The sequence below is a fragment of the Scyliorhinus canicula genome, chromosome 12 (assembly GCF_902713615.1).
Source record: "Scyliorhinus canicula chromosome 12, sScyCan1.1, whole genome shotgun sequence".
NCBI lineage: Eukaryota > Metazoa > Chordata > Chondrichthyes > Carcharhiniformes > Scyliorhinidae > Scyliorhinus > Scyliorhinus canicula.
In genome coordinates this window covers 44,102,145-44,128,390 of record NC_052157.1, presented here as the reverse complement: position 1 = coordinate 44,128,390, position 26,246 = coordinate 44,102,145, and the positions used below count along the sequence as shown (strand labels likewise).

Here is a 26,246-nt window from a genome sequence, read left to right as displayed (position 1 = left end):
ATGTAGTCCAGCATGGCCGGCGCCAAAGTTTCTGGTGCAACGTGCCGGTGTAGGTGTGTGCGGCTGCAGCTTGTCAGCCCTGCGCATGTGCGGTCTGGTCCCGGCGATTCTCCGGCAGTTTTCCACACGTTCCGCGGATGTTCCACATGATACAGGAATCGGTGAGGGTCTTGCTCCGATTTTCCCATCGTGGAACACCACGGAGTCTCCGTTGGTGTCAGCACTTAGCCTCAGAAACGGAGAATGCAGCCCATCATCTTTCTCCTGCTTTATTCCTGATTTCAGTTTCTTCTTAATAAGTTGTTTACCAGAGGCCCTGGAGCTCACAGCAACACTGCTTTGTTCATCCTTTATCTTGCTTGCTGGCAGCTGCAAATGGAGGAACCACGCCTCCGTGATTTCGCGACCAACGCACAGATCTACAGGGCATGTGTCGTCTGCGGCCGGCATTCCCAACCTAAAAGCTGGTTGCGATCAGCATTCCAAAAAACTGGTCGCAGCCAGAATCCAGGATACCCAACAAGAGGTATTTCGCTAGCAGCCCCTGATGGCACTCTATTACCAGCATCACAATAAGGACTGAATTAAAGAGGAAGAGGTTTTCCACAGATGGCAGGAGCTCAGCAAAGAGTTAGACAGACAAAATTCAGACGGGTGATGGAGACGAATCTCGAGCTCGTATCCAAGATGTTTCACTGTCTGTACACACTGTTTTAACATATTCAGCCACATAGGATCCCTACAGTGCAGAAGGAGGCCATTCAGCCCATCAAGCCAGCTCCAACCCTCTGAAAGAGCACCCTAACAAGTCCCACACACCCACCTGTCCCCGCAACCCCACCGAACCTTTGGACACTAAGGGGCAATTGATCATGCCAATCCGCCTAACCTGCACATCTTTGAACTGTGGGAGGAAACCGGAGCAACCGGAGGAAACCCAGACACGGGGAGAAAGTACACACTTCACACAGACAGTCACCCAAGGTCAGCATCGAACCCGGGTCACTGGCGCGGTGAAGCAACAGTGATAACCATTGTGCCACCGTGCCGCATGGACCTTTTCTTTTTCCTCAAAGTGCTGATTGGCCTCAGAGTTCAACGGTGACATCATGACGCACTTTCCAAATCTGTACTCTGAGGCCGTCTGTTCTCGATTCCTTCCTTTCTATTGGTGGAACTCAAGTCCAAATTGCATATCTGATTACTGAAATAAGGCTCTTACACATTTAATATCGAATTGTTAGCTTACATCGATGATGAAGTGAAAAAATGTTCTGTGTAATATTCCTCCTGGTGAACGTGACCCAAGGTCAAACCACTCAACACTTTAAACTGTTGCTTTGGCCAAATGAATTAGTCAGCAAAACCCTACCTGCTGGAAAGTATAATGGTGTCGCCGAATCTCTGGAACTTCCTCTCACCTATTAACCCTCATAAGAACTTTGTATTCTGCAACCACGAAGCGTAAAGGTTGAGCACAGTGCTTGTGTTAACAGTCACTGCAATGTTTGTGTAGAAGATTTTAGTTTTAGTTTAGACGGGCAGCATGGTCGGCGCGGGCTTGGAGGGCCGAAGGACCTGTTCCTGTGCTGTACTTTTCTTTGTTCTTTGTTCTTTGTTTGTCATTGACAAATCCTGCAGACCTTCCACAGCTTCTCAATGGAATAACTGTTTGTGTGATCTAATGGCGGTGGCGCGCCCGAATCATTATGCAACACGGCTGGTAAACTACCCGGCTCGCCATGCCTAACGGGATCTCACGACACGTCGTGATCTGGATCCTGCCCACAATTGGCGGGACTTAAATGCGCATATTTAGGTGTATTGTTAGACACACTTAAATATATCTCTGTCAGAGCTTACCAGCCCCCGGGATCTAACAGCCTCACCCTGAGGAGACCCCAGACGGGCGCTGTTTAGCATTGGTCTCCACAGATGGGGACCCAGTGGAACGGTACTTGGGCGGGTCTTCCAGGTGATCTCAGGCCCGCAGGTGGTCGGCCTCTGGGCAGGATGGCACTGCTGATGCCATGTGAGCACCTTGTTGCTGCCAGCCTAGCACATGGATGCCCAAGTGGCATGCCAGGCTGGCAGTACCAATGTGCCAAGGTGGCATTTATCCCACATTGGGGATCGGGCCCAGGGGGGGGTTGTGCCCTGCCCTTATGAGGTAGAGTCCGGAGGCTCGAGGAAATGCCAATGGGTCAGTTGGGACATTGGGGGTCGCATTGAGGGATTGAGAGAGTGGAACGGCATTTAAAAATGGCGCCCCGATCTCTTCCTTCACTAACGAGCGGAGCCCCTCAGTGCAGAAAATGAAGGTGTGGCCTTTCCTGTCGAGGCTCAAAGAAATAGCAGAGTACCATTCAGTGGAAACAAGGTCTCCTGCAGTCATTCTGACCCCGACCGGCATCTCTTTAAAGAAACATCCGGCATTGACAGAGTGCGGGGTCATCATTGCACCCTCACTTTGTGATTGGTCAAGATAGTGGATAGTGCTATGGCAGATTTAAAGACCGTCAGCAAAGTTCGCTCCAGCCGTGTGCAGGTCTGATCAGATACAATACCACGCTTCCTCTTTCATTTAACAGCATTAGCTCGAGGTCAGAACTCACTTTCCATTTTTATCTTTCCCTGTACAATTCTGCTGGTTTCTCAGGGAGTGAGCCGAGTTAAAAAGGAAAGTTCATGAGAAGGTTCCTATTGGTGAGACCTCCCTGTTTGCTCATCTGTTTCAAAACGAACGGTTGTATGTGAATTGCTTTAAGATGTACTGGCCTGATAAGTCAGCAATCAAATTTCTTTCTGATTAATGCAGAAGAGGAAAATTGGGCCTTCATGGCTACTGAAAACTGTAACCACAAATTTCAAGGATATTTCCAACAGGGTTACATTCCTGAAGGCAAATCAGTAGAAAAAATAAACAATCATAAAAATTAGGAAGAATACGATTCTACAGTTCATACCACAACTACATTTCTGGTAATTTGAAAGGTTACAAGTCCCAAGTGTATCTTCTAATTTTACAGAAATGAGTTCTAAAGGAAACCAACTTTCAATTTCCTCTGTTTATTCAGTTTAACTGCACCATGTCCACATGACTGGAGTAAGCAAGAAATCTGCTCCCAGGCTCTTCATAATGCTGTCATGTAACGGACTAGACACTAGGAGGTACAAGTGTATCGTGTAGGAGAGTATTCCACTCCCTCATGGAAAAGGCTGGTATCTGCACAGCGGCTTCCCTGGGGATTGCAATGATCCACCATTCGGGAAACACATAGGTTCAGGAGTCATAAATCAATGTCTTTTATCACAGCGTCACACATTATTGTGGGGGTTGTTGGCTCAACCAGCACTTATTGCCCACCCCTAATAGCCCTTGAGAAGGTGGTGGTGAGCTGCCTTCTTGAACTGTTGCAGTCCGTGGTATAGGTACATCCACAGTGCTGTTAGGGAGATTGTTCCAGGATTTTGACCCAGTGACACTGAAGGGTCGACGATATAGTTCCAAGTCAGGAAGTTGAGTGACTTGGAGGGGAACCTCCTGGTAGTGGTGTTTGCATGTGTCTGTCGCCAGTGTCCTTGTAGACGGTAGCAATCATGGGTTTGGAAGGTACCAACTAGGGAACTTTGATGAGTCTCTGCAATGCATCTTGTTGATGATACACACTGCTGTCACTGTGCATCGATGGCGGAGTGAGTGAACGTTTGTGGATGGGGTGCCAATCAAGCGGGGCTGCTTTGCCCTGGATGGTGTTGAGCTTCTTGAGTTTGTTGGAGCTGCACTCATCCAGGCAAGTGGTGAGAGTATTCCATCACACTCATGACTTGTGCCTTGTAGATGGTGGACAGGATTTGGGGAGTCAGAAGGTGAGTTACTCACTGTAGGATTCCTAGCCTCTGACCTGCTCTTGTAGCTACAGTATTTATATGGCTGGTCCAGTTCAGTTTCTGGCCAATGGTAACACCCATGCTGATAATGGGTGATTCAGCAATGGTGATGCCATTGAAAGTCACTGCATATTTCACATATCACTGATAACTATAAATGTTATGATATGAATTGATACTGAGTCTTTCAGGTATCATTTAAAGCAGTTTTTCGCTTCAAAAATAGTGGCTGGAGGCAGATACTTTACCTTTCTGTCTGATCTCTTGCCGAGAACCAGTGTGGAATTGATGAGTTGAATGCCCTCCTTCTGAGCTGTAACCATTCTATGACTCATCGTGGCGTGGAAAATTGGGTGGAAATGTTGAATCATTGCCTGTGTTTTTATTAGCATAATGTAGCATTTGCCCAAATGCAAATAAGTATATTCAAATGAAGCAATGATGACAGAATCCTGCCACGTGCAAAATGTTATAATTCCTGTCATTGGCAGTTCAGGAATGCTTGATGCAAACAACATTGTCATTGCAACGCCAGGTGGGCTGTCAATTACAATTTACAAGGACAGTGCAGGCAAAATTAATGGACCATTGTTATCGGGGGTTGCTTTCCGGTTCCTCAAGTCGTTTCAACTGCAGGATTCCTGCCTTAAAAGCAGCTGTCTCCATTTTCCTCCCTCCACATAGCCACCCCACCTCCCAATGCCCCTCCCATCCCTTGTGGCAAAATCCCTGAACTCTGAAAATATGCAGATTATCATTGTTATATTACCCTTGGTGGTAATATGTTGTGTTCTTTGTCCTTTCTTCCAGAATGGTCCGTTGTGTCGATGACAAAGAATCCACCAATCATTAGATTGAAACAAAACTCATTTATTGTATTAGGATTAATTAAATGAAGTTCGCACATGCCACTGAGCTGCAGTTAATAATAAAATAATGTTGAATCTGCCTAGCAGCAATCAATAATCTAAATAGTCACTAATAATTCTATGATCTAATCTCGTGTTAATTCTATCTAACCTAATTTCCTCGTCGTGCTGTTCTCTTGCTTTCTCCTTCACTAACACTACCCAGCATTCCCTGAGGTCTGATTTATGTCCAGAAAAGTGGTGGTGTCCTCTAGTGTTTGAATTACACAGAGATGTAATAATTAACCCTTCACTAACCTGACTATATACATACCATTGCAATCATGACATCAAAAACTTCACTAACACTCACAGTGCATCTATCAGGACACCTTGACTCTCGAGCAGAGAAATCCCAGATTCTGATTTTCCATCTCATTGACAACAGCGGATTTGTAACCCATGAGGAGCTTCACACAAAACACCATTCTGCCTCAAAACTACAGCCCAACATTATAGCACAGGACTGAAAGACGAGAGTTAGGTGTTTAATCATCTCCCTGCACAGCACTACAGACTTGTCCAATTGAATTGAGCGTCTTTTCATTGAATGTGAAACATAAATTATAAAATATAAAGTGCAAAACTACTTCAAAGGCTGTTTCACAGAAGTGAAGAATGAGACATACCTGGGAGGACAAGGCCCGGTACCACAAGCTCGAACCATATGTGGGGGACGTTTGAAGGTGTCGCACAAGCTGTTATCCACACTTTCCTGTGTATGTTTGTTACGACACACAACGATCGTTTCCTGTTTCCCTGACGGTGAAAATAAACACAGAATTATCGAAGGAATCAGTATTGACCAACATATCGCACAAGCTGTGCTAAATAAGATAGGTTAACAAATAACTCCTAGTGCACCATCAAAATATTCCAGTATAAATGAAGCATACAAAATACTTGTTTAATACATATTGTCTTGTAACGTCTTGAAATCTTGCATACAGGTTTTACATCAGCAAGGTTCTTACACATTTAAAATAGACTAGGAGTAGGGCTGCATGGTGGCACATTGGATAGCCCTGGGACTGCAGCGCTGAGGACCCGGGTTCGAATCCCGGCCCTGGGTCACTGTCCGTGTGTGGAGTTTGCACATTCTCCCCATGTCTGCGTGGGTTTCACCCCCACAACCCAAAGATGTGCAGGATAGGTGGATTGGCCATGCTAAATTGCCCTTTAATTGGAAAAAAATAAGAATTGGGTACTCTAAATTTATCCAAAAAAAAATAGACTAGGAGTTGTTTCCTACTTTTGAACATCAGAAAATGGAGAGAATAATCTCAAAATTGGATTCATATTGTTCGAGGATTACTCAGCAGGATAACCTTGCAACGAGGTGTGACAAGCAGGTCACACACAGATGCTTTATCCAGCAGGTGATAGTTTGCTCCAGAATGCCACTTTTGGCAGTAATCTTCTCTTATATTTTGAAGGTAGTCATGATGTGGAGATGCCGGTGTTGGACTGGGGTGAGCACAGTAAGAAGTCTTACAACACCAGGTTAAAGTCCAACAGGTTTGTCTCAAACACTAGTCTTCAGAGCACTGCTCCTTCCTCAGGTGAATGACCTGAGGAATTCACCTGAGGAAGGAACAGTGCTCCGAAAGCTAGTGTTTGAAACAAACCTGTTGGACTTTAACCTGGTGTTGTAAGACTTCTTACTTTATTTTGAAGAACACAGATTTTTTTTAAATTCACCCTCAGTAGATAGGTGTCACTTGCAAAGCCAGCCTTTATTGCTCATTTTTTTGCTGCCCTTGAGTGAGTTGCACAGTGGGATGAAGAAGGGGGTTTCAGGATTTTGATCGAGCGATAATAAGGTGCTATTTGTCCTCAGTTGGAGAGGAATTTGGTAGCTGTACACCACTGTACTCAAGGAAGCACTTTTGTAAATGGCTGCAAGATTAGGGTGACCTGGCTGTATTTGTGCGTGAGTCATTGAAGGTGGCAGGTTGAGCGAGCCGTTAATAAAGCAAACAGTGTCCTGGACTTTGTCAACAGCAGCATAGAATACAAAATCAAGAAAGCTACGTTAAACTTGTATAAAGCACTGGTCCCGCCTCAATGGAAGCACCATGTCCAGTTTAGGACAGACAGAATGTTTCAGGTATGGAGAAAAAGTGATGAAGTTGGGACTGTTCTCTTTGGTGAAGAGAAGAGAGGAGATTTGATAGAGGTGTTTAAAACCCTGAGAGGTTTGAACAGAGTGAGTAGGGAGATCTTGTTTGCATTAGTGGAAGTAATGAGGACACGAGCTTACAGGTTTATGGTAACTGGCCAAAAAGACAATGGCCCCATGAGGAAAATCCTTTTCAGGTACTGAGTGCTACGGTTTTGGATTGTACTGCCTGAGAGTGTGGCGGAGGCAGGGTTAATTGAGACTTCCAAAAGGATCTTCATCTGAAAAGGAAAGATCTGTTGGGATATGTGGAAAAATGCAAGGGTGTGACACAAGTGAATTGCCCCTTCAGAGGACCAGCATGCAATGAAAAGCTTAGTGGCTTCCTTTTGTGCTGTAACCATTTGATGATTCCACGTGAGGAACCGTAGCTGAGGCTGAGGTTCTGAATCACTATCTTATGAACATCCCTGGAAAAATACAGGTGCGAAGCTTGGGTTGCACTCGGCTGCTTCCTGTAATCAAATAGCTTTGAATCCTTACAGTGGAGAAGGAGATCTAATCTGGACTGACCCTCTGAAAGAGCACTCTATCTAGGCCCATTCTCCCACACTATCCCTGTAACTCCACCTCTTTGGACTGAGAGAGGAAACCGGAGCACCCGGAGGAAACCCACGCAGGCTGTCACTGAAGCCTAGAATCAAACCCGGTTCCTGGCGCTGTGAGGCAGCAGCACTAACCACTGTGCCACAGTGCCGCCGACATTAATTTGTGTCAGTGCTTCTGCTGAAGTAATGGAAAGAAATGTTATTGCGCTGTAGTGGCATTGAGCTGAGTTTTGGAGCCAAGCAGAGTTTAGAAGCTCAACCGTGCAATATTTGAAGTTATTAAAAGGATACCTTTTAAACATGAAGCTGAGCATGGAGTGAAACCTTCATATTCCCAATCAAATTGCTCTTCCATCTCATTGTCATCCCGATCATGGTAAGAGTCCTCTGATTCATATGTTGCAGTAGCCCCATCACATGGTGCAGAGAAACAAGCTTGTTCGGTGGGTGGCTTATCGTCTTCACATTCCTCATCTGGCAGCTCCTCCACTGTTTGAGAAAATGAAAGCAGAACACGGCACTTGACAATTCGGACTTGTTTTCCAACTCCACATGAAGAACTGCATTGTGACCAGGGCTCAGGAATGAACCTGTGAAGTAACAAGAAAATTAAAAACATTACTGTCCATTTGCAATATAAAATTTCATGGCCCCTGCCACCTCACACAAGAAGTATAACACTCGCTGTTATTTATGTACAAATCAGACTGCCACTTTTGTGGATGTGTGCAGTTAGACCTAGAAATAAAGAAGTTGGTATCTTGTTCGTCCAAAATCTGTATGGAAAGGGCATTTGTTTAGATTCCCATTGAATGGTGTAAAGTCCCTGTATTGTCTTCATAAATAGGGACTAAGATTGTCACAGAAAGTTATAGCTTGCCCATTTCCAGTCTTTTTTACGTGACATGGCAAGTCCTAAAACGTAACAACCTCTTTGGCACTGAAAATTAGCTTTTACAATTGTGGAATCCCGCTCCTTCGTCTTTCAGTTATTTTGGAGAATTAAACTTTGTTTAAAAAAGAAAATATACTTATTTTAAACTTTCCTGTTTGTCTTTTATCCTGCTTGATTAATCCAGTCTTTCTTCCCCTCTCATTAATTTGTCATTGAGTTCCTATTTTAACTGACACTTTCTGGTTCAGGTTCTGTGCTACTCTTTGAAGGGTTCGTCAATCTGTTTGATTAAGGAGACGCACCATTTCTTGATCTGGACTCTCTTGCCATTTTTACCATGAACCAGGTTTGAACATGTAACTGTGCACTCCTGTTCCACTTTCCATTGACGATATGCAGCCCCGCAGATTCACCGCTGTACTAACAAAATTACTGAATTAAACACAAAGCAAAATTTAATTTAGGAGAAAGGAACCACCCAGCAAAGTACACAGCACATTTTCGCCACCTCATGAAAACCCCCTTGCTTGATAACATACCTTTACCGTTCTCGATTGTACACAATTGTGCAACGTTTTTTTTTCATGCTTTCCGCCAGGAAGAGGACAAAGGAATATGAAATGCAACTTCTGAAAGCTAAACATCATCATTGTTCTGTAATGTAAATCTTCAAAATGTTGACAAATGGATCTGGATTAGCTCCGCTGTGTTTAAAAACAGCCCACCAAAATTCTCAGGAATGCGTCCTTGTTACTTCTAAGCTCAGCTCTTATTAGCATCACTCACTCTTATTCATTATGGCTTTCCTTAAATCAGTCAATGGCTGTTCTTAATATTTAACTTACTTTGATGTATGGTGAAGGTTTGCTGGCACATTAAAGCTTATTCACCACAAGATCGCTAGATGATGGAATGGCTATGCTACTGAATTGTGTGTCATTTCTACAGTACAGACGTTATTTCCCATGGGAGTTACAATCCGATGCATAGTTCAGTGCCAATTGCCTGTAATACTGTTGTTAGCAGACTTTTAGCACACATTTTCATACTTCAAAGATCAAAAGCAAAGGGCCCAATTTTCCTCTTTGGACCCTTGCATGTTACACGGCAGGGACAGTGTACAGTTCAAATCTTGCATCGGGATTGGGGAGTGCAAATATGAGAGGCCTACACTTGAAGCATGGAGCCATTCCTTGAAACTCGCTGTGCCTGACCCAAGAGATGATTGTCACTACACTGGTGCCAAATGGTTAAGAACGTTTGAACGTGTTCAAAGGCATGCTTTACCTCAAGGAGCATAAAGGTTGACCAAACGGTTGTCAATTTATATGTTGGTTGAGCTGCTTAGCTATTAAACTATTTTTTCTGTCAAGTCTGAACAGTGCTAGCCGTTTGCTACATTTTCACTTGCACATAGACTTGTTCTAGGATTTTGGTCTAGAAGATCATCTCAACCAACTATTGAGAATGAACAGTGCCCTGGACAGAGCACCTGGACCCATGTGAACAAGGCGAGCAATCAGGTCAATCAGGTTGCAGAACCATTAGTGAGCAGCTCAGAGTCTGAAGCAGAAAGTGTCAGTTAGAATATTTAATTCAGTTAGAATATTTAATTGAGTGAAAGTGAAATTCAAGTTGACATAAACCCTCAAAGAGCCCATTTGACATCCTAATTACGAATGCATAAATTGGCTCCAGTCATTGTTCTAAATCTTCAACTATGATATCTAATAAAATTCAGGAGGACTTTCTGCACATTTTGGACTTGGGATTCCAACAAAAAAGGGGGAGGTCTTTGCAGGATTTCAACGATGTGACTAACTTAATGGGCAGCAAGGTACACAAGTGGATAGCACTGTGGCTTCACAGCGCCAGGGTCCCAGGTTCGATTCCCCCCTGGGTCACTGTCTGTGCGGAGTAGCATGTTCTCCCCGTGTCTGCGTGGGTTTCCTCTGGGTGATCCGGCTTCCTCCCACAGTCCAAAGGCGTGCAGGTTAGGTGGATTGGCCATGATAAATTGTCCTTAGTGACCAAAAGGTTTAGGAGGGGTTATTGGGTTACGGGGATAGGGTGGAAGTGAGGGCTTAAGTGGGTCGGTGCAGACTCGATGGGCCGAATGGCCTCTTTCTGCACTGTATGTTTTATGCTCTGTGATCTATGTTCTTATCCATGTTTCGGCTCAATAAAGAGAAATAAACTGTTTTGTACCATGAAGAGGAATGCCATTTCAGAAGTGGTGCACCGAAACACGGCAAGGGTTTTCGGAAATATCTCCGGGATTCTCCGGCCTCCCAGTCACCCGTGTCCCAGTGGCGGGTGGCGGTGCGCCGTTTGCTGGCGGTAGGATTCTTTACTCCCTCCGCTGTCAATGGGAATTCTCATTGAAGCCACCCCATGCCGCTGGGAAACCTGCGGGTGGTGGTGCGCTGCCGCAGGGACCAGAGAATCCAGCTGCCAGCGAACAGACGGAGAATTCTCGCCCTGATTAAGTCTCAGAGCCATCCCCCTTATCAATGAACATGAACTTGAAGTAAAACAAAAAATTGCCCTGAGCTCTAAATGTACCACAAAAATAATGGACTGTGTTTTCCCGGCCCTGTGATGGTGGAATTGGAATGGGGGGTGCGTGGGGGTGAAGGGAAAATGGTGGGGAGCTGCATCAGGATAGCTTCTTGATGCATTCCTGCCATCAATGAAGTCTCCTCAAGTCAGGCTGGGAGCCAGATTGGCTGGCTGCAAAATGAATGTAGATAGCAAATTATACTGATTAGAGGCCCAATTAGATTGAATATCACGGATGTGCCAGTATTTTGTGACTGGCAGTGGGACCACCAGCTGCGTCCAGAGGCTGCCATTTTATTGGAGGCGGCTTGCCGGGGTGGGGTGGGGTGGGGGGGTGGGGGGGGGGGGGGGCATCAGAACTGAAGGCACCATGCATCAAAGAGGCAACTGCCGGCAGGAAATGTCCCACCCACAGCAGGGATGATGAACTTGGAAACGGCGACACCTCCGCTTTGAGGGGCCCCGGAGGCTTCTTCCCTGATAATTGTAACCTTAAACACAGGGTACCTCCAGATTAAGGAGTTACCAACCTGCCTCAGCAACGCCCATCTCTCCTGAAGGGGTTGCCTTGGCTGCTGGTCCTCTGAGTGGGCCAACCTGCCATTCTCAACAGGATGGTGAGCACAAAGGCTGCCTCCAGAAAGATTGCGCCCGAGGGGAACATTGCCCGTAATTGCAGATCGGCACCCCCATTGCGTGCTACATCGGGGTCCCAAATCTTGTGGGAAAATCCAACCCAGGGTTCAATCCTCATTGATCAATATATAATTGTACAAACTGCAGACCACTAAAACATGTTGCGCAAGTACATTGGTTACGACTGCCAAAGCTGTCTCACTATTAAACAAATACTGCATTAAGCATGATGTGTAAATGAAAACCCGTGAACTTACGTTGGCTCCTCAGAAGCAGCTCTAGGTTCCTGCAGTTCCTGTGCTTGCTTAATCCAGGGTACTTTAGCTTCCACAGGAAGTTTTTCTGGAAATACCATGCATATGTCAAACCCATAGGTCCCCAGACTCATTCAGAACAATAATTACATTGTGCTATTCAATTAAGAATTCTTTCCTGTCGGTTTAATCGTATTAGTTCCCCAACTGAAGTGCTCAAAATGTTATTGTGCATTTTAAATCAAACAGATATGCAATCCATGGAGCCGTTCTCCAGCATAACAAGCTACTGCTCCCATGGAATCGATATTGTCTGCAGAACAAGGAGCCCAGAGACTCCTTCCCCCCCCCCCCCCCCCCCAACTATGAACTCTAAATGTTTTGACCATTCTTCTGGGCTCTCTATTAATCGTAACCTCTTTAGATTATCAGAAAAGCAGCTCAGTAGAATACCAGTGATATATTTAGTGAATCGCACAGGTAATGCCACAGGCTTTGCCAATACAGTGCAGAATTTTCATGCAAATATATAATAAAGCTGAAGGAATTCATGCCTTCAGTACATCATACCAATTCTGCCCTGTGATTAGAGAACTGCAAATGTCATTCCATTACTTAAGAAAGGAGGGAGAAACCAGGGAACTTTAGACCCGCCAGTTCAATATCAATTGTTGGGAGGCTACTGGAATCTAACAATAAGAGGCAGAAAGAGTGAAAGAGAGCACTTGGACAGTCATCGGTTAATCAGAGGGTCAACAGGGATTTGTGAGGGGCAGGACTATCCTGGGGAAGTCACCAAATGAACAGGAGAGCACCTAATGATTTTAAAACAGAAAATGCTGGATATACTCAGCAGCTAAGGTAGCATCTGTAAAGAGAGAAACAGAGTTCACGGGTGTGATTTAACCCCCACATGCACCCGGAATCTGGACACGCCGGTTAAATAGTCAAAATAGAGATTTGCGTCGATTGCGAATCATTTTGCCATCTCACCAGCCCGCTGCTGGTGGCGAGTTCCGATCACACCCAAATAAGGCAAGCATATCATTAACCCTCATTTGCATTCACTCCCATCTCATTAGCGAGACTAAAGTCGAATACAACGGCCTCCTGGGAATTAGCCAGCTCCACAGCGAGAAATCACATGGGAGTCGTTTGTAGTCTCAGTTGTATGCTAAAGGTCACTTAACTCCCTTTGACTGTGAGAAGCCTCTAGCTTCACAGGTGAAAGTTATTGCTGATGAGGAATTGGCATCGTTAGTTTGAGAGCACTTCAACAGCTCTCAAGTGGTTTCTTGTGGGTACATGTGCCATGTCTCAGACATTTCAATCAATCTTTTAAGCCTGAACAGTTTGCCTGAACTCTAGCAGCGCCAGCACCATAGAGGCAGAAGCCAACAATCAAACTGGTCTTCAGCACTGGGAATATCCTCGCAACAATAGGGCAAGTGTGTGGATCAGGGACGGTCACCTGAGCACAGTCTCTCTAATGTTTTTGGCGGGGGTCTGGGGTCTTGGGGTTCCTGCTATGCCTGGGGGGGGGGGGGGGGGGGGGGGGGTGAATTTGCAGAGTGAGGTTTTCCAGCACAACTGGATCTGTGGATGGCATTCGGAGAGAAGGTGGGACACGTAAGCGTGGGGAAGGCTTAGGGGATTTGAGGGTCTCCGGGTGGAGACCTAACTGATTGTCAGTCTCTCTCTCTCTCCTTCCCCAAATCCTTACAGATATAATAATATAGCTGGTTAGAATTATAGAATCCCTACAGTGCAAAAGGAGGCCATTCGGCCCACCGAGTCTGCACCAACCCACTGAAAGAGCACCCTACCCAGGCCCCTCTCCCCCAACATATCCCCACAACCCAGTAACCCCCCTCTAACCTTTTTGGACAGTAAGGGGCAATTTTGCGTGGCCAATCTTCCTAACCTGCACATCTTTGGACTGCGGGAGGAACCTGCAGCACCCGGAAGAAATTCACGCTAATGCGGGGAGATAGTGCAAACTTGAGACAGTTACCCGAGGCCGAAATTGATCCCGGATCCCTGGTGCTATGAGGCAGCAGTGTGAACTACTGCGCCACCATGCTGTTATGTCATTCCCACAGAGGCTGCCCTCGCAGTGCCGGTGGCAGCCTAGACGGCCAGATGCCGGGGAAGGAAACAGTGTCGACGCAGGCTGGGGGCGGTACTCCATGTGCAGGGGGCTACCGCACACCCTGAAGACCCGGCTGCCCATCAGGCCAAGATGGAACCCAGAGGGGGACACCAGCGATGGTCCACGGTGTACAGGCGCTGCTGGGTCTTTCAAGGAGATGACGGACAGCATGTGCTGCAGGTCACTCCATCTCAATAAAGAGATAGTTTGTCACCTGTGCCATGTCCTTGTGGACCTGGCAGCCCGTCGAGGAGGAGGACACCCGCTCCTGGTGACCGTGAAAGTCACCGCAGCCCTGAACCTGTATGCAACCGGATCATTCCAGAGCTTGAGTGGGGACCTGTGCGGCATATCACAAGCTACAGCCCACAAGCACATCCGTGAGATAATGAATGCCCTGTATGCCCGGGCAACATACTTTACAAACTTTGAGCTGGACTAGGCCTACCAAGGTTCCTGGGCTGCAGGATTCTCCGCCATCGCCTGCATTCCTCAGGTCCAGAGGGTAATTGATGGCCCGCATGTCACCTTGCACACACAGGGGCATCAGGGAGTGCTCTTCTTTAACAGGAAGGGGTTCCACTCCCTGATGTTCAATTCTTCTGCAACCACCACCTCCAGATCATGCACATGTGTGCACGCTACCCAGGGAGCATGCATGACAGCTACATTCTGAGATTCCCAGCATCTTTGAGGACCACCCCAGGATGACGGCCTAGCTGATGGGGATTAAGGAATACCTGCTGAGGTCCTGTCTGAAGACGTCACTGCGGAGACCAGTGACCGAAGCTGAGACCCGGTATAATGAGGCCAATGTTGCCACCCGTGCTGTCATTTGAATGGTGCATCAAACTGCTCAAAATGCTGCTCCGATGGCTGGAGCTCTCTGGTGGTGCACTTCAATACTTTATGGTGATCTGCTGTGCCCTTCACAACCTGGCACAGCGGCAGGGTGACATGCTGGAGGAGGAAAAGGGAATGCAGCCTCATGTGAGGAGGAGGAGTCGGCCCAAGAGGGGAGGAGTCGGCCCAAGAGGGGAGGAGCCGGAGTGTTATAATCTGCCTGCTTCCCAATGGCTGGGGACTCATCATCCATAGCGAGATGAGCTGCCCCAATGAGGGGGGGGGGGAGAAATAATTAGCAGATTCCCTGCATAAATAGAGCAGGCCAGAATGGAACCAGCTAGAGAGCAGTGAGCAGCAAGGGAGTTACTGCTGCTGTTGTGTGTATATATATATACATATGTATATATATATATATATATATATATGTTATTGTAAATAAATGTTATTTCTTTCTATTCTACAACTCGTACTGGATTCTTCGTGGCTATTACAAAACTGGCGACGAGGGTTAAAGTGGATAGCTGTCTACACTGCTGAAGCCACCTCCCTGGATTTTTGTTGGATACAGGTTGGAAGTTTATTTTCTGTTACCCCGTGCCTCTGAATGGACGTTTGGATGTTTTTGATGCTGCACCGGAAAGTTGGGACCAGGATGCACAACGGATGCATTACAATTTCCAGGCAAACACATCACCGAACATGAGCGCCACGTGGTCATTTTGCTCACCGCCTGCGGCCCGCATACGTTAGGGGTGATTAGGAGTCTAACGTACCCAGCTGCGCCGGACACCAAGACGTTTGATGAACGTGTGACCTTAGTGGGGCAACATTTTAACCCAACCCCGTCCACGATAGTCCAGCGTTACCGGTTTAATACTGCTGAGAGTACTCCAGGAGAACCCCTTGCAGAGTTTCTATCCAGGCTATGCAGGATTGTGGAGTACTGTGACTATGATGAGGCCTTGTCAGAAATGTTATGCGACCGTTTGGTTTGTGGTATTTGGTTTGTGGCCACCCAGAGAAAGTTGTTAGCTGAGCCAACATTGAATTTTCAACCGGCCATTCAAATAGTATTGTCCCGAGAGAGCGCAGAACGGAGAGTGCAGGAGATACAGGGAATAGAGGTGCACACCTTGGGGCGCAACCCCTTCCATCCAAAAACGTCTCCCAGCACCCCTGCGGTACCTTGGGTGGGGCGGCGTCCGGATTGACGCCAGTGGCCGCCGGATGTTCCTCCCCGAAGGGAGCCTTCTCCAGAACCAATGGATGAGGAGCCATGTCAGTGTCGGACTTGTGGGCGCCGACCCCGTCGCGGACGCCGGACTTGGACGCGCCAAAGGCGCCGGCGATCCAACAGAAACTAGGGCCAGCCCAGGGCCCATACCTTCCATTTGGATGAACCTATGGCGACTACTCCTGAGGACGTGGAGACGGAGGACGACTGCCTGCAGCTGCATTGTGTGGCTGCTCCCTGTGTGGCCCCCATTAAGGTGACAGCACGGGTCAATGGCCATCCGCTTGAAATGGAGTTGGACACTGGCGCAGCGGTCTCCGTGATTGCCCAGAGAACATTCGACCGCATCAAGCAGGGTATACAGACCCTTGCATTAACTGACCCACTGACCAGGTTGGCCACCTACACGGGGGAACCATTGGACATTGCAGGAACTACAATGACCCCTGTTGTTTATGGACGCCAGGAGGGGCATTTCCCACTTATCGTGGTGCGTGGCCATGAGCCCAGCCTGTTGGGTCGGGACTGGTTGCGCCATTTGCGGCTGCAGTGGCAGTACATCCTCCAAACAGGTTCTGGAGGGTTGACTGAGGTGCTAGGACGATACCCATATGTATTCCATCCCATTTTGGGGAAAATAAAAGGGGCTGTAGCCCGTATCCAAGTCGAACCAGGAGCCACGCTGTGCTATTTCCGGGTGCGCCCGTTAGCCTTACGCCTTGCTCAAGAAGGTAGAAGGGGAGCTCATTCGTTTGGAGTCCTTGGGTATTATCAGACCCGTCTGTTACGCTGACTGGGCAGCGCCAATTGTACCTGGAATGAAGCCAGATGCCACAGTTTGCTTGTGTGGCGACTATAAACTTACAGTGAATACGGCTTCCCTGCTCGATCGATAGCCAATGCCTCGCATAGAAGATCTCTACGCGAAGCTTGCAGGCGGACCCTCATTCACGAAAGTAGGTATAAGTCACACCTACCTACAGTTGGATCTGGACCCTGCCTCCCGGCCATATGTAACTACTAATACACACCGGGGCCTGTATGAATATACACGGTTGCCCTTTGGGGTATCCTCTGCCTACGCTATCTTTCAACCCGTCATGGAGGTCATCTTGAGAAATTTAGCGCGTGTTGCTGACTACTCAGGTGAAGTTTTGATTACAGGGACATCGGAGCAGGAGCATTTGGGAAATTTGGAGGCTGTCCTTAGACGCTTTTCAGAGGCTGGAGTCCACTAATGTTGTACAAAGTGCATCTTTCAGGCAAAGGAAGTAGTTTACCTGGGTTATCGGGTGGACCGCGAAGGTTTACACCCCGACGCAGAGAAGGTGAGCGCGATTCAACAGGCCCCAGCCCCGATTGACACTACACATCTTTGTTCTTTTCTCGGCCTCGTAAACTATTACGGGAAGTTCCTCCTCAATCTGGCAACTATGCTGGTCCCGTTGCACCTTCTACTATAGAAGAATCACACCTGGGTTTGGGGTCAGCTGCAAGCAACCGCTTTCCGGCGGGTAAAACAACAATTGTCGTCGTCTGGGTTACGAACCCACTATGATCCTGGAAAGTCTTTGCTCATCACATTTGATGCATCCCCTATGGTATTGAGGCCATTCTGTCCCACAAGATGGAGAACGGGGCCGAGCGGCCGATAGCTTTCGCCTCCCACACATTGACTGCAGCGGGAAGGAAGTACACGCAGCTCGAGAAGGAGGGCCTGGCGGTGGTCTTTGCGGTGAAACGCTTCCACCAGTATGTATATGGCCGCCACTTCACAATTGTGACTGATCATAAGCCTCTGCTGGGACTTTTCCGAGAGGATAAGCCAATAACGCCCATTGCTTCCACACGGATCCAGCTCTGGGCTTTGTTGCTTGCTGCCTACGAGTATTCTCTGCAGCACAAACCAGGGACCCAGATAGGGAATGTCGATGCACTGAGCCGATTGCCTTTGTCGACCGGCCCCATGTCGACCCCCACGACCGGTGAGGTGGTTGCAACCCTACATTTTATGGACTCGCCTGTCACGGCATCACAGATCTGTGAGTGGACCCAGACGGAGCCAGTCCTGTCAAAGGTTCGGCACATAGTCCTGTATGCTGGGCAACATAGACAGCTCCCAGGCGAGTTGCGGGCATTTTTCTCCAAGCTATCAGAATTTAGCGTGGAAGACGGTATCCTCTTGTGGGGGATGCGTGTGATTGTCCCGGAAAAAGGACAGGAGGTGATACTAAGGGACTGGCGCAATGGGCATCCGGGTGTGACCAAAATGAAAATGTTGGCCCGGAGTTATGGCTGGTGGCCAGGCCTTAACGCTGACATTGAGAAGGTGGCCCAAAACTGCTCCATTTGCCAGGAGCATCAGAAGCTTCCGCCGGCCTCACCCCCTACATCACTGGGAATGTCCAGGGCGGCCTTGGGCATGCTTGCATGCGGATTTCACCGGACCTTTTCAAAGATCCATGTTCCTTCTATTAATCGATGCCCAGTCTAAATGGTTAGAGGTGCATAAGATGGTAGGCACAACGTCCTGCGCAACAATCGAGAAGATGCATCTGTCTTTCAGTACGCATGGCCTCCCCGAGGTGCTGGTCACGGACAATGGCACTCCGTTCACAAGTGTGGAGTTTGAGAGGTTCATGAAGATGAACGGCAAACGCCATATCTGCACCGCTCCATATCACCCGGCTTTCAATGGGTTGGCGGAGCGCGCAGTGCAGACATTCAAACGGGGCCTAAAGAAGCATCTTCTGGGTCTATGGACATGAGACTGGCTCGTTTTTTGTTTTCATACAGGACCACTCCACATGTGATGACTGGGGTAGCTCCCGCGGAACTCCTATTGGGCTGGAGGCTTTGCACCCACCTTAGCATGGTTTTCCCGGACATTGGCGCAAAAGTACGCCGCACTCAAGAACGGCAGGGACATGGCCTTTCTCGGCATTGGCCGATTTGACAGTTTGCGCCCAGTGTTCGTTCGAAATTTTGCTGGTGGTGCCCAGTGGGTCCCTAGAGTTATCTTTCGCCGAACGGGCCCCATCTCTTACCAGGTGCAAGCCCAGGGTCGTCTCCAGCGCAAGCATGTAGACCACGTTTGGTCCAGAAGACCATTTCATCCAAGATTCCCTGCCCCCGGAGCTCACTTCTACAGCCACAGAGACCAGACACAGTGGAGAGTATTCCTCACAATCTTACTCTGATGCCGCACTCAAAGCCTGCGCAGGCCGTTGCAGAACTGTGTGGAGATAGGGACGCCGAGATGATGGAGCCAATGGATGCTTGGGGTGCTGGGGAGCAAGCACCCAGATCTAATGTGTTGAGGGGCCGGGGTGTCAGCCAGTGATTTGTAGAGGGTGGGGTTGAGAATTTGAAGGGTAGCAGGTGAAACTGATGCCAGGGGAGAGGTGGTAACTTACCCGTGCAGTTCGGTGGAGGTTGTTGGTCTTCTTTGTAAGGCGTTTCTCCTGGTCACGTTGCCCACACTGACAGCCGCTGCCACTGCCTCCCAGGTGGATCTGCTGCTGTTCCTCTGACCCCCTCGGGGGAACAGGATGTTCTGTCTCGCATTAACAGCGTCAGGAAGCCTGGCCAGGTCGGCATCCCCAAAGCGAGGAGCAGGTCTGCACGCTGCCATGCTTGTGTGTGACAGGGAGTGAGTGGTGAGGGAGCGTTTAAAAGCCGCTCCAACTTGTTAGGCGATATGCTGAGGCGCGAGTCTAGCGAATCGGACGGCGAGACAGCCAGTAATGGCGAGAAGCTCAAGGGGGCTCATTTCCGGCACTGTGCCGTTAAATACGAGCCGCAACCTTGCCAACGCGCCCGTCAAGAAACACTCGCATCCAAAATGACACTGAGAACTTTTCTCGTTAAATCATGCTCATAAGAACGCAAGCTCTGACAAGTATGGGACAGGATGGTTACCGGCTCACTAAGGTTGAGGCAACATAAAAGCAATTGGGAAGCCAATGAAAGTGGAAGAGAGGTAAAGTTAGGTGGTAATGGAATGCCATTGGAAGCTCGTCGAATATTTACAGATGATGTTGTTGCCTGTGGATAGCGGGCGGGTTTTCTGGCTGTTCCCACCGTTGGATTTTTCAGACCCGCCGACGGCATCCGCTCCCCTCGCCCCGAGTTCTCAGATGGCGGAGGGTGCAGACAATGGGAAACGGGAAACCCCACTGACAGCGGCGGGCCCGGAAGATTCCACCTTCGGCTAATGGCGGGCGCCACAAAACCCGCTGTGGGGGGGAAGGGGGGGGGTGGTAGAGAGAGACCCTGTCCTATGCCTCTTACAGAATTCATGAATCAGCCAATAGCTGAGTCTGTGAAAGGGTGCTATTTGTAAAGGGCAGTAGGAGCAGGCAACAGGTCAGAAAAGTGCGACGTATTTTAGAAAATATGACATCCATGAGATTAAAAAACAAACGATAATTAAGCTCTTTGTGGATGAAACTATTGGATCTTTAGAACTGTATCCAAGTTTACTCTACTTAATCATTCCTTTCATTTCGCAAATTGTGGAACAATAGAGTTGTTTTACAGAGAGCATCTTGTTATATAATTACCTTTTGCTTTATAACATGGAATTAGCACAGTGCACTCCTCCTTTATGTGTGGTTTTAGCTGCGAATTACACCCCCCTGTATGTTGACCTCGGTAGTCTATGCAGAGCACAACTCTGTAGCGCAGTCCTCGTCCACATGTCACTGTGCACTGTAAAGAAACACAGCGATTCTTAACTGCTTCTTGTTCATAGGGAGTACTTATCAATTGTTAAAACAATCTAATTAATGGTACTCTTGTTCTCTTTCATTTCTACTACAAAAAATATTTCAGTGCAGACGTGTTAGTTTTCTTATCCACATTATAATCATACACAAAACAATTTTTTAAGTTTTCATATTCTACCCTCTCTCCATAATGTTTTTATTAACATTTAACAGAGGCTCATTTGTTATGATGTTGGCCAGGTGGTGAGTGCCAGGTTGCCCAAATTCCAAAGGGAAACTTTAACAAGCTACCACAACAATTTGCAATTTGTATTTTGTATTTATCAGAAGATATCTGACGTCAGAAGAAATAATTTCAAACCACTTGTGAAGATTTAAAAAACTAAATGTAAACATTTATTTAAAAAAAGGAATAAAATTAAACTTAAAGACACAAGATTACTTTTGCAGTTAACGTTACTTCTAACAAACATTTCCGAAAACAATGTCTGCTTAATTAACTCAGAGCTATACATCCTGTTTGAACAACAGTAATTCCAGCAATATTATCACATATTCACTGTGTAAGGATCCTTCCTGTTACTTCTTGTTTATTCCCTGCCCATTCCCTTGTTTCCCCCTTTCTTTTATTATTGCCATTACATTTCTGATCCATGGATATTTACTGGACCTGTGGCTTTAAGGCAAAGCAGCATTTAATTCAAACAAGCAGATTCCAGAAAGCTGCGCTATTATAGGCTGATGATTAGAGATAGGCTGGGTCTCGGTTTCATTGATTTGGCTCAAAAGACTGATGGCGGAATTCTCCACTCCCCACGTGGCGTGGGAGAATCGTGGGAGGGCCTCCCAATATTTTTTACTGGTGCACCCAGTGATTCTCCCCCCCCGGCTCGGAAAAACCGCCGCTCGTCGTTTTTCACGGCGAACGGCGATTCTCCGAGCCCGATGGGCCAAGCGGCCGGCCCTTCACGCCCGTTTCACCATGGCAGCAACCACACCTGGTCACTGCCGTCGTCAAACAGGCTCCAGATTCCCGTTTGGGGCATCTAGGGGCCCGATTTGGACGGGAGCACAGCGACTGCGCTCGGGAGGGGACAGGCCCGCGATCGGTGCCCACCGATCGTCGGGCCAGCGTCCAAAACGGACGCACTCTTTCCCCTCCGCCGCCCGGCAAGATCAAGCCGCCACGTCTTGCCTGGCGGCGGAGGAGAAAGACGGCATCGCGCATGCGTGGGTTCGTGCCGTCTGCGCGCTGATGTCATCCGTGCATGCGTGCGTTGGAACCGGCAACCCGCGCATGCGCGGATGACATCAGAATCGCCGTTTCCACATCATTTCCGGCACGACGAGGTCGCGGCCGGGAACGACGGGGGCCCGCTCCTAGCCCCCCGGGTGGGGGTGAATTAGGTGCGGGGAGCAGGCCCCGAGGCCATCGCGAAGCTCGGCCGATTTCACGACGGCCATCCCGATTTTTATCGGGAGCTGAGAATACCGCCGTGAGCTTTTCATGATGACAGGCGGTGATTGGAATGACAGACTAGAATGTTCTCAGAGCCACAAGGTTCCATTTTAGTTTCACTTTTGATTTTGCAGGCTGGGTGGAGGATTCCAACTATTTCTCTCAAAAGATCCAGCTAAACCCTCTCCATATGGCCACTGTGAGGATTCTCTTTCTCACCAGTAGGTCGGAGTGCCATTCTCTTGGAACTGCAAAGACTTGAGAGCCATCATTGGAAGCAAAGACTCTTGGGCGCGATTCTCTGCAAATGCGGCGAATCGTAAAGGCTGCCGTGAAACTGGCTGTGTTTCACGGCAGCCTCCGTGCCCCCTCCCGGGACCCGATTCTCCCCCCCGGGCGGGGCTAGCAGGGGGGCCCCGTGAAGCACGGCATCGCGGGCTTAGCGACCGTCGCTAAGTCCACGCGCCAAGCGTCACGCCGGCTGACGCACACGAAGACATCATCCGCGCATGCGCGGATTGGACGGCTCCAACTCGCGGATGTGCGGGGTCGTCATCTCCCTCGGCTACCCCGCGGACTGATCCTGCAGGGCGGCGGAGGGAGAAAGGACGCATAGGGACAGAGCCCACCGATCGCGGGCCCATGCCCCCCTTGGCACGGCCGTGGTACAGCCGTGCCAACCGGGGCCCTGGATTCCCAGAACGGGCATGTTGCGGCCGTTCTTACGACAGCAGCAAGCAGGTGTGTTTGCTGCCGTAAAAATGGTTGTATAGGCCTGGGAACTCGGCCCATCGTCCTGGGGAGAATCGCTGTTCACCGTAAAAAACAGTGAGCAGCGATTCGTGTGTGGGGCGGCCGTGGGGGGGGGGGGGGGGGGGGGGGAGAATAGCGGGAGGGCGTGAAAAATGTCGGGGACGCCCTCCCGCTATTCTCCGACCCGTCGTGGGCACGGAGAATCGCGCCCCTTATCTTTTGACCATCAACCTTCTTATTTTCACCCCTCCCCTCCGCCCTCTGTGTCCGGCTGTCTTGAGTGTGCGTGGGTAGAGTGTGGGACAGTGGTGGAAGGTTAGCTTGTTGTTATTCAGCTGCATTTACTGCATATATCACCATTATTCTTGTTATAAATCAAGGTCCAAAGATTTCAGGAATGTAGAAAAGAATTATTGGTTAATTCACTTGTGTTATGACTCTAGGGCACATGGGGCTGGAATTGACCACAAACTTCCCAGGGTGGCCTAACAATTACTATAGGAGAAGTCTTGCGCAAGGTTTCTCTCTCTCTTATTCAATAAAGCCTGTCTCCAGAATCTTGCTGACACAAACACTTTTCTCTGAGGGTGGAGTCAGCCGTTTCTTTGCAGATCTGTTTCCAGCGCACACTACTTCAAGATTTGATAACCATACTTACTGATACAGTCTTCCACCTCTCTTTAAATATGTTTTTTCTCTTTCATCTTGAACTCTATTGTTTTACCTTCCTTTAGACATTCCTTTTCTCAGAATTTACAAGTCTTTTTATGACCATTACTTTTGGGCAAACATAAGCTTTCATACTTTGCTTTGTTTCATTTACAGTCTCCTCCAATTGTACACGTTTCTTTTGAGTTACCTTCAAGCCACTTCCCTTATCTTCCCAATGTAAATTTTCATTGACGTTGCTCACTGTTCCCATCTTAGCCCTGCTCAATTTCAAGTTCAAAACACTTGCTTTCGCACCTAACTCCATTTTGATGCTTGTAATCTTTTAGCCTAACTGTCTTCAGTCTAAATAATTTAGTCACACCCGTTCACACTCACACACATATAAATTTAATAATGATATTTCACTGACACTGTTGTTATCAAAATGGTGAAGCATTGGTTTGCATTATTCAGCTCAGGTTTTAACATTGGAGAGCTTTAACACTGGCAGAGAAACATGTGAGGGATTGCTGGCATATAATCTTAGTTTTTAACAGATTTAGTTTACACAGGGATAACCGATTATAACCAACAAAATTATAGAGTGAAGAGCTTAAAAATGTATATATCTTACTGGTGACCATTCCATGGCGATCCATTTTGGGCAGTCAAAAAGGTTGCAGTTTTGAATTCCTGCAGGTCTATAAGTGTACATACACTTCCACTCTTCCACTGGGATAATTTCACCATACATGTTCTCTTCAACACAGGGAACACTTCTTGTTTGTATTCCACCTCCACAGAAAATTGAGCATGCAGTCCAAGGGTTGCTTTCCCAACTGGTAAAACAAAAAAGCAGTCAAATAAACATTAGATAAACATTATAGGTCAGATAAACATCATTAGAATAAATTTTGCACGCATTAGAAGATCTCCCCTGATACTGCTCATTGGGATGGAAATCCTGGATTACATTTTCTGATGTTTATGATGTTCACTACCGGGGAGCCTGAATGCAGAAGACATGCTATGTTACAGCAGATTCACTAAGGTAATACATCACACAACTGACCTGTAAAACATTTACTGATCCTTATAGATATCTGTAAAGCGACTAACTCACTAAAAGTTGCCTTGTTACTTTAAGATTCCTTCAAAGATGCTGTTGTCAGCAAGCCATCTTGTCCAATGTGAGTACAAGTTAGGGAATGCATATTAGTGTTGTAGTTCTAGCTCTGATCCTGTCCAGTTTTTTACTTCATCCCCAAACCTGGTGCAATGTTAGGACATCCAGCACCTTGCTCTAAACACAGACTGGACTGCAACTGATGGCAGCATGGCGGCACACTGGTTAGCACCGGTGCCTCACAGCGCCAGGGACCCGGTTTCAATTCCAACCTTGGGTGACTATGTGGAGTTTGCACATTCTCCCCGTGTCTACATGTGTTTGCTCCGGTATCCTCCCACAGTCCAAAGGTGCGCAGGTTAAGTGGATTGGCCATGATAAATTGTCCCTTTAGTATCCAGGGATGTGCAGGTTCAGGTACAAGAGCGTAAGCCTGGGCCTCCAGATTTCTAGTCCAGTCACAATACCATTGCACCACCATCAATCAGTTATGTAACAAAATGTATTTAATTACAAGTGAGTTCTACCTATGGAGCACCGTGCAAATCCAGAAAGGAACTATTGGGGATATCTGAAATGTCCATAACTTGTGAGAATGAGGGTGCCTGTTGGTTAAAGTAACAGTAAAACGGGTAGCAGAGCAGCTGCCTCAGTAACCATATGGTTTGAGTTTCAGTTGCAGGACTCCTGCCATTTGAATGTGTCTGCCACTGTGGGGCATGTTTCTGGTTAATTTTCTGTTTGGACACTATTTGGGATGCCAAGGAACATCTGGAATCTTAACTTCGCAGTCAGGGAAAACTAACATAATCATATCCTTCTGTAGGCCAATCATAGCGATACTGATAGCAGAGCTTATAAAACCTGCGTTCCAGATTTCCCTGTACTGCTGGCTGCCGCACTTAGCCTGTTAACAAATGGCTTTTTTAAAGCAGCGAAGAAAAACTAGTTGGGCCCAAAGATTTCTTTTTTTTAATGTGATTCTTTGATTTACGTATAATGGACCAAAATTGTAGACTGCAATTCCTCTGTCTGATGCCTGCAAAATCCTCCTCACCGCCTACAAAAACAAATTACCCGCACCATGATTGTATTGACGTGTGCAAAACTCACTGCACAAATTGATTGCCTTGTTTTCTACATTACATCAGTGACTACACTTCACAGGCCTTTAATTATTCTGAACAAACTTAGACCGCACTCATTTACAAATGAGCAGCCACCACACTTGCAATGAGAAATATTCAAGTGCATTTGCACCAAATTCCTCTCTGCAAAATAAGCAGATTAACACCTCAGTTTTAATGGCTGAGGAAATAAATGTGACCCAAGTAATTATACAATTGGTATCATAAATTTGCTCAAGGTAATTTTTGGACAATACTCAGCATGCTTTTTATTTAGATAGTCTTGTTTCAA

General features: G+C 47.5%; 1 protein-coding gene across 4 annotated transcripts in view; it reads right to left on the bottom strand.

The window, feature by feature from the left end:
- The window catches only part of adamtsl3 (ADAMTS-like 3), a 747,154-nt gene that overhangs the window by 171,300 nt on the left and 549,608 nt on the right, over positions 1 to 26,246 (bottom strand). For all 4 annotated transcript variants that reach the window (XM_038813229.1, XM_038813228.1, XM_038813227.1 and 1 more), the window contains 5 exons: positions 24,336 to 24,540; positions 20,674 to 20,821; positions 11,880 to 11,964; positions 7,821 to 8,119; positions 5,429 to 5,558 (listed from right to left, as the gene is read on the bottom strand). In XM_038813229.1, the coding sequence (XP_038669157.1) occupies positions 5,429 to 5,558; positions 7,821 to 8,119; positions 11,880 to 11,964; positions 20,674 to 20,821; positions 24,336 to 24,540 (867 nt within the window). The remainder of the gene's footprint in view (positions 1 to 5,428; positions 5,559 to 7,820; positions 8,120 to 11,879; positions 11,965 to 20,673; positions 20,822 to 24,335; positions 24,541 to 26,246) is intronic.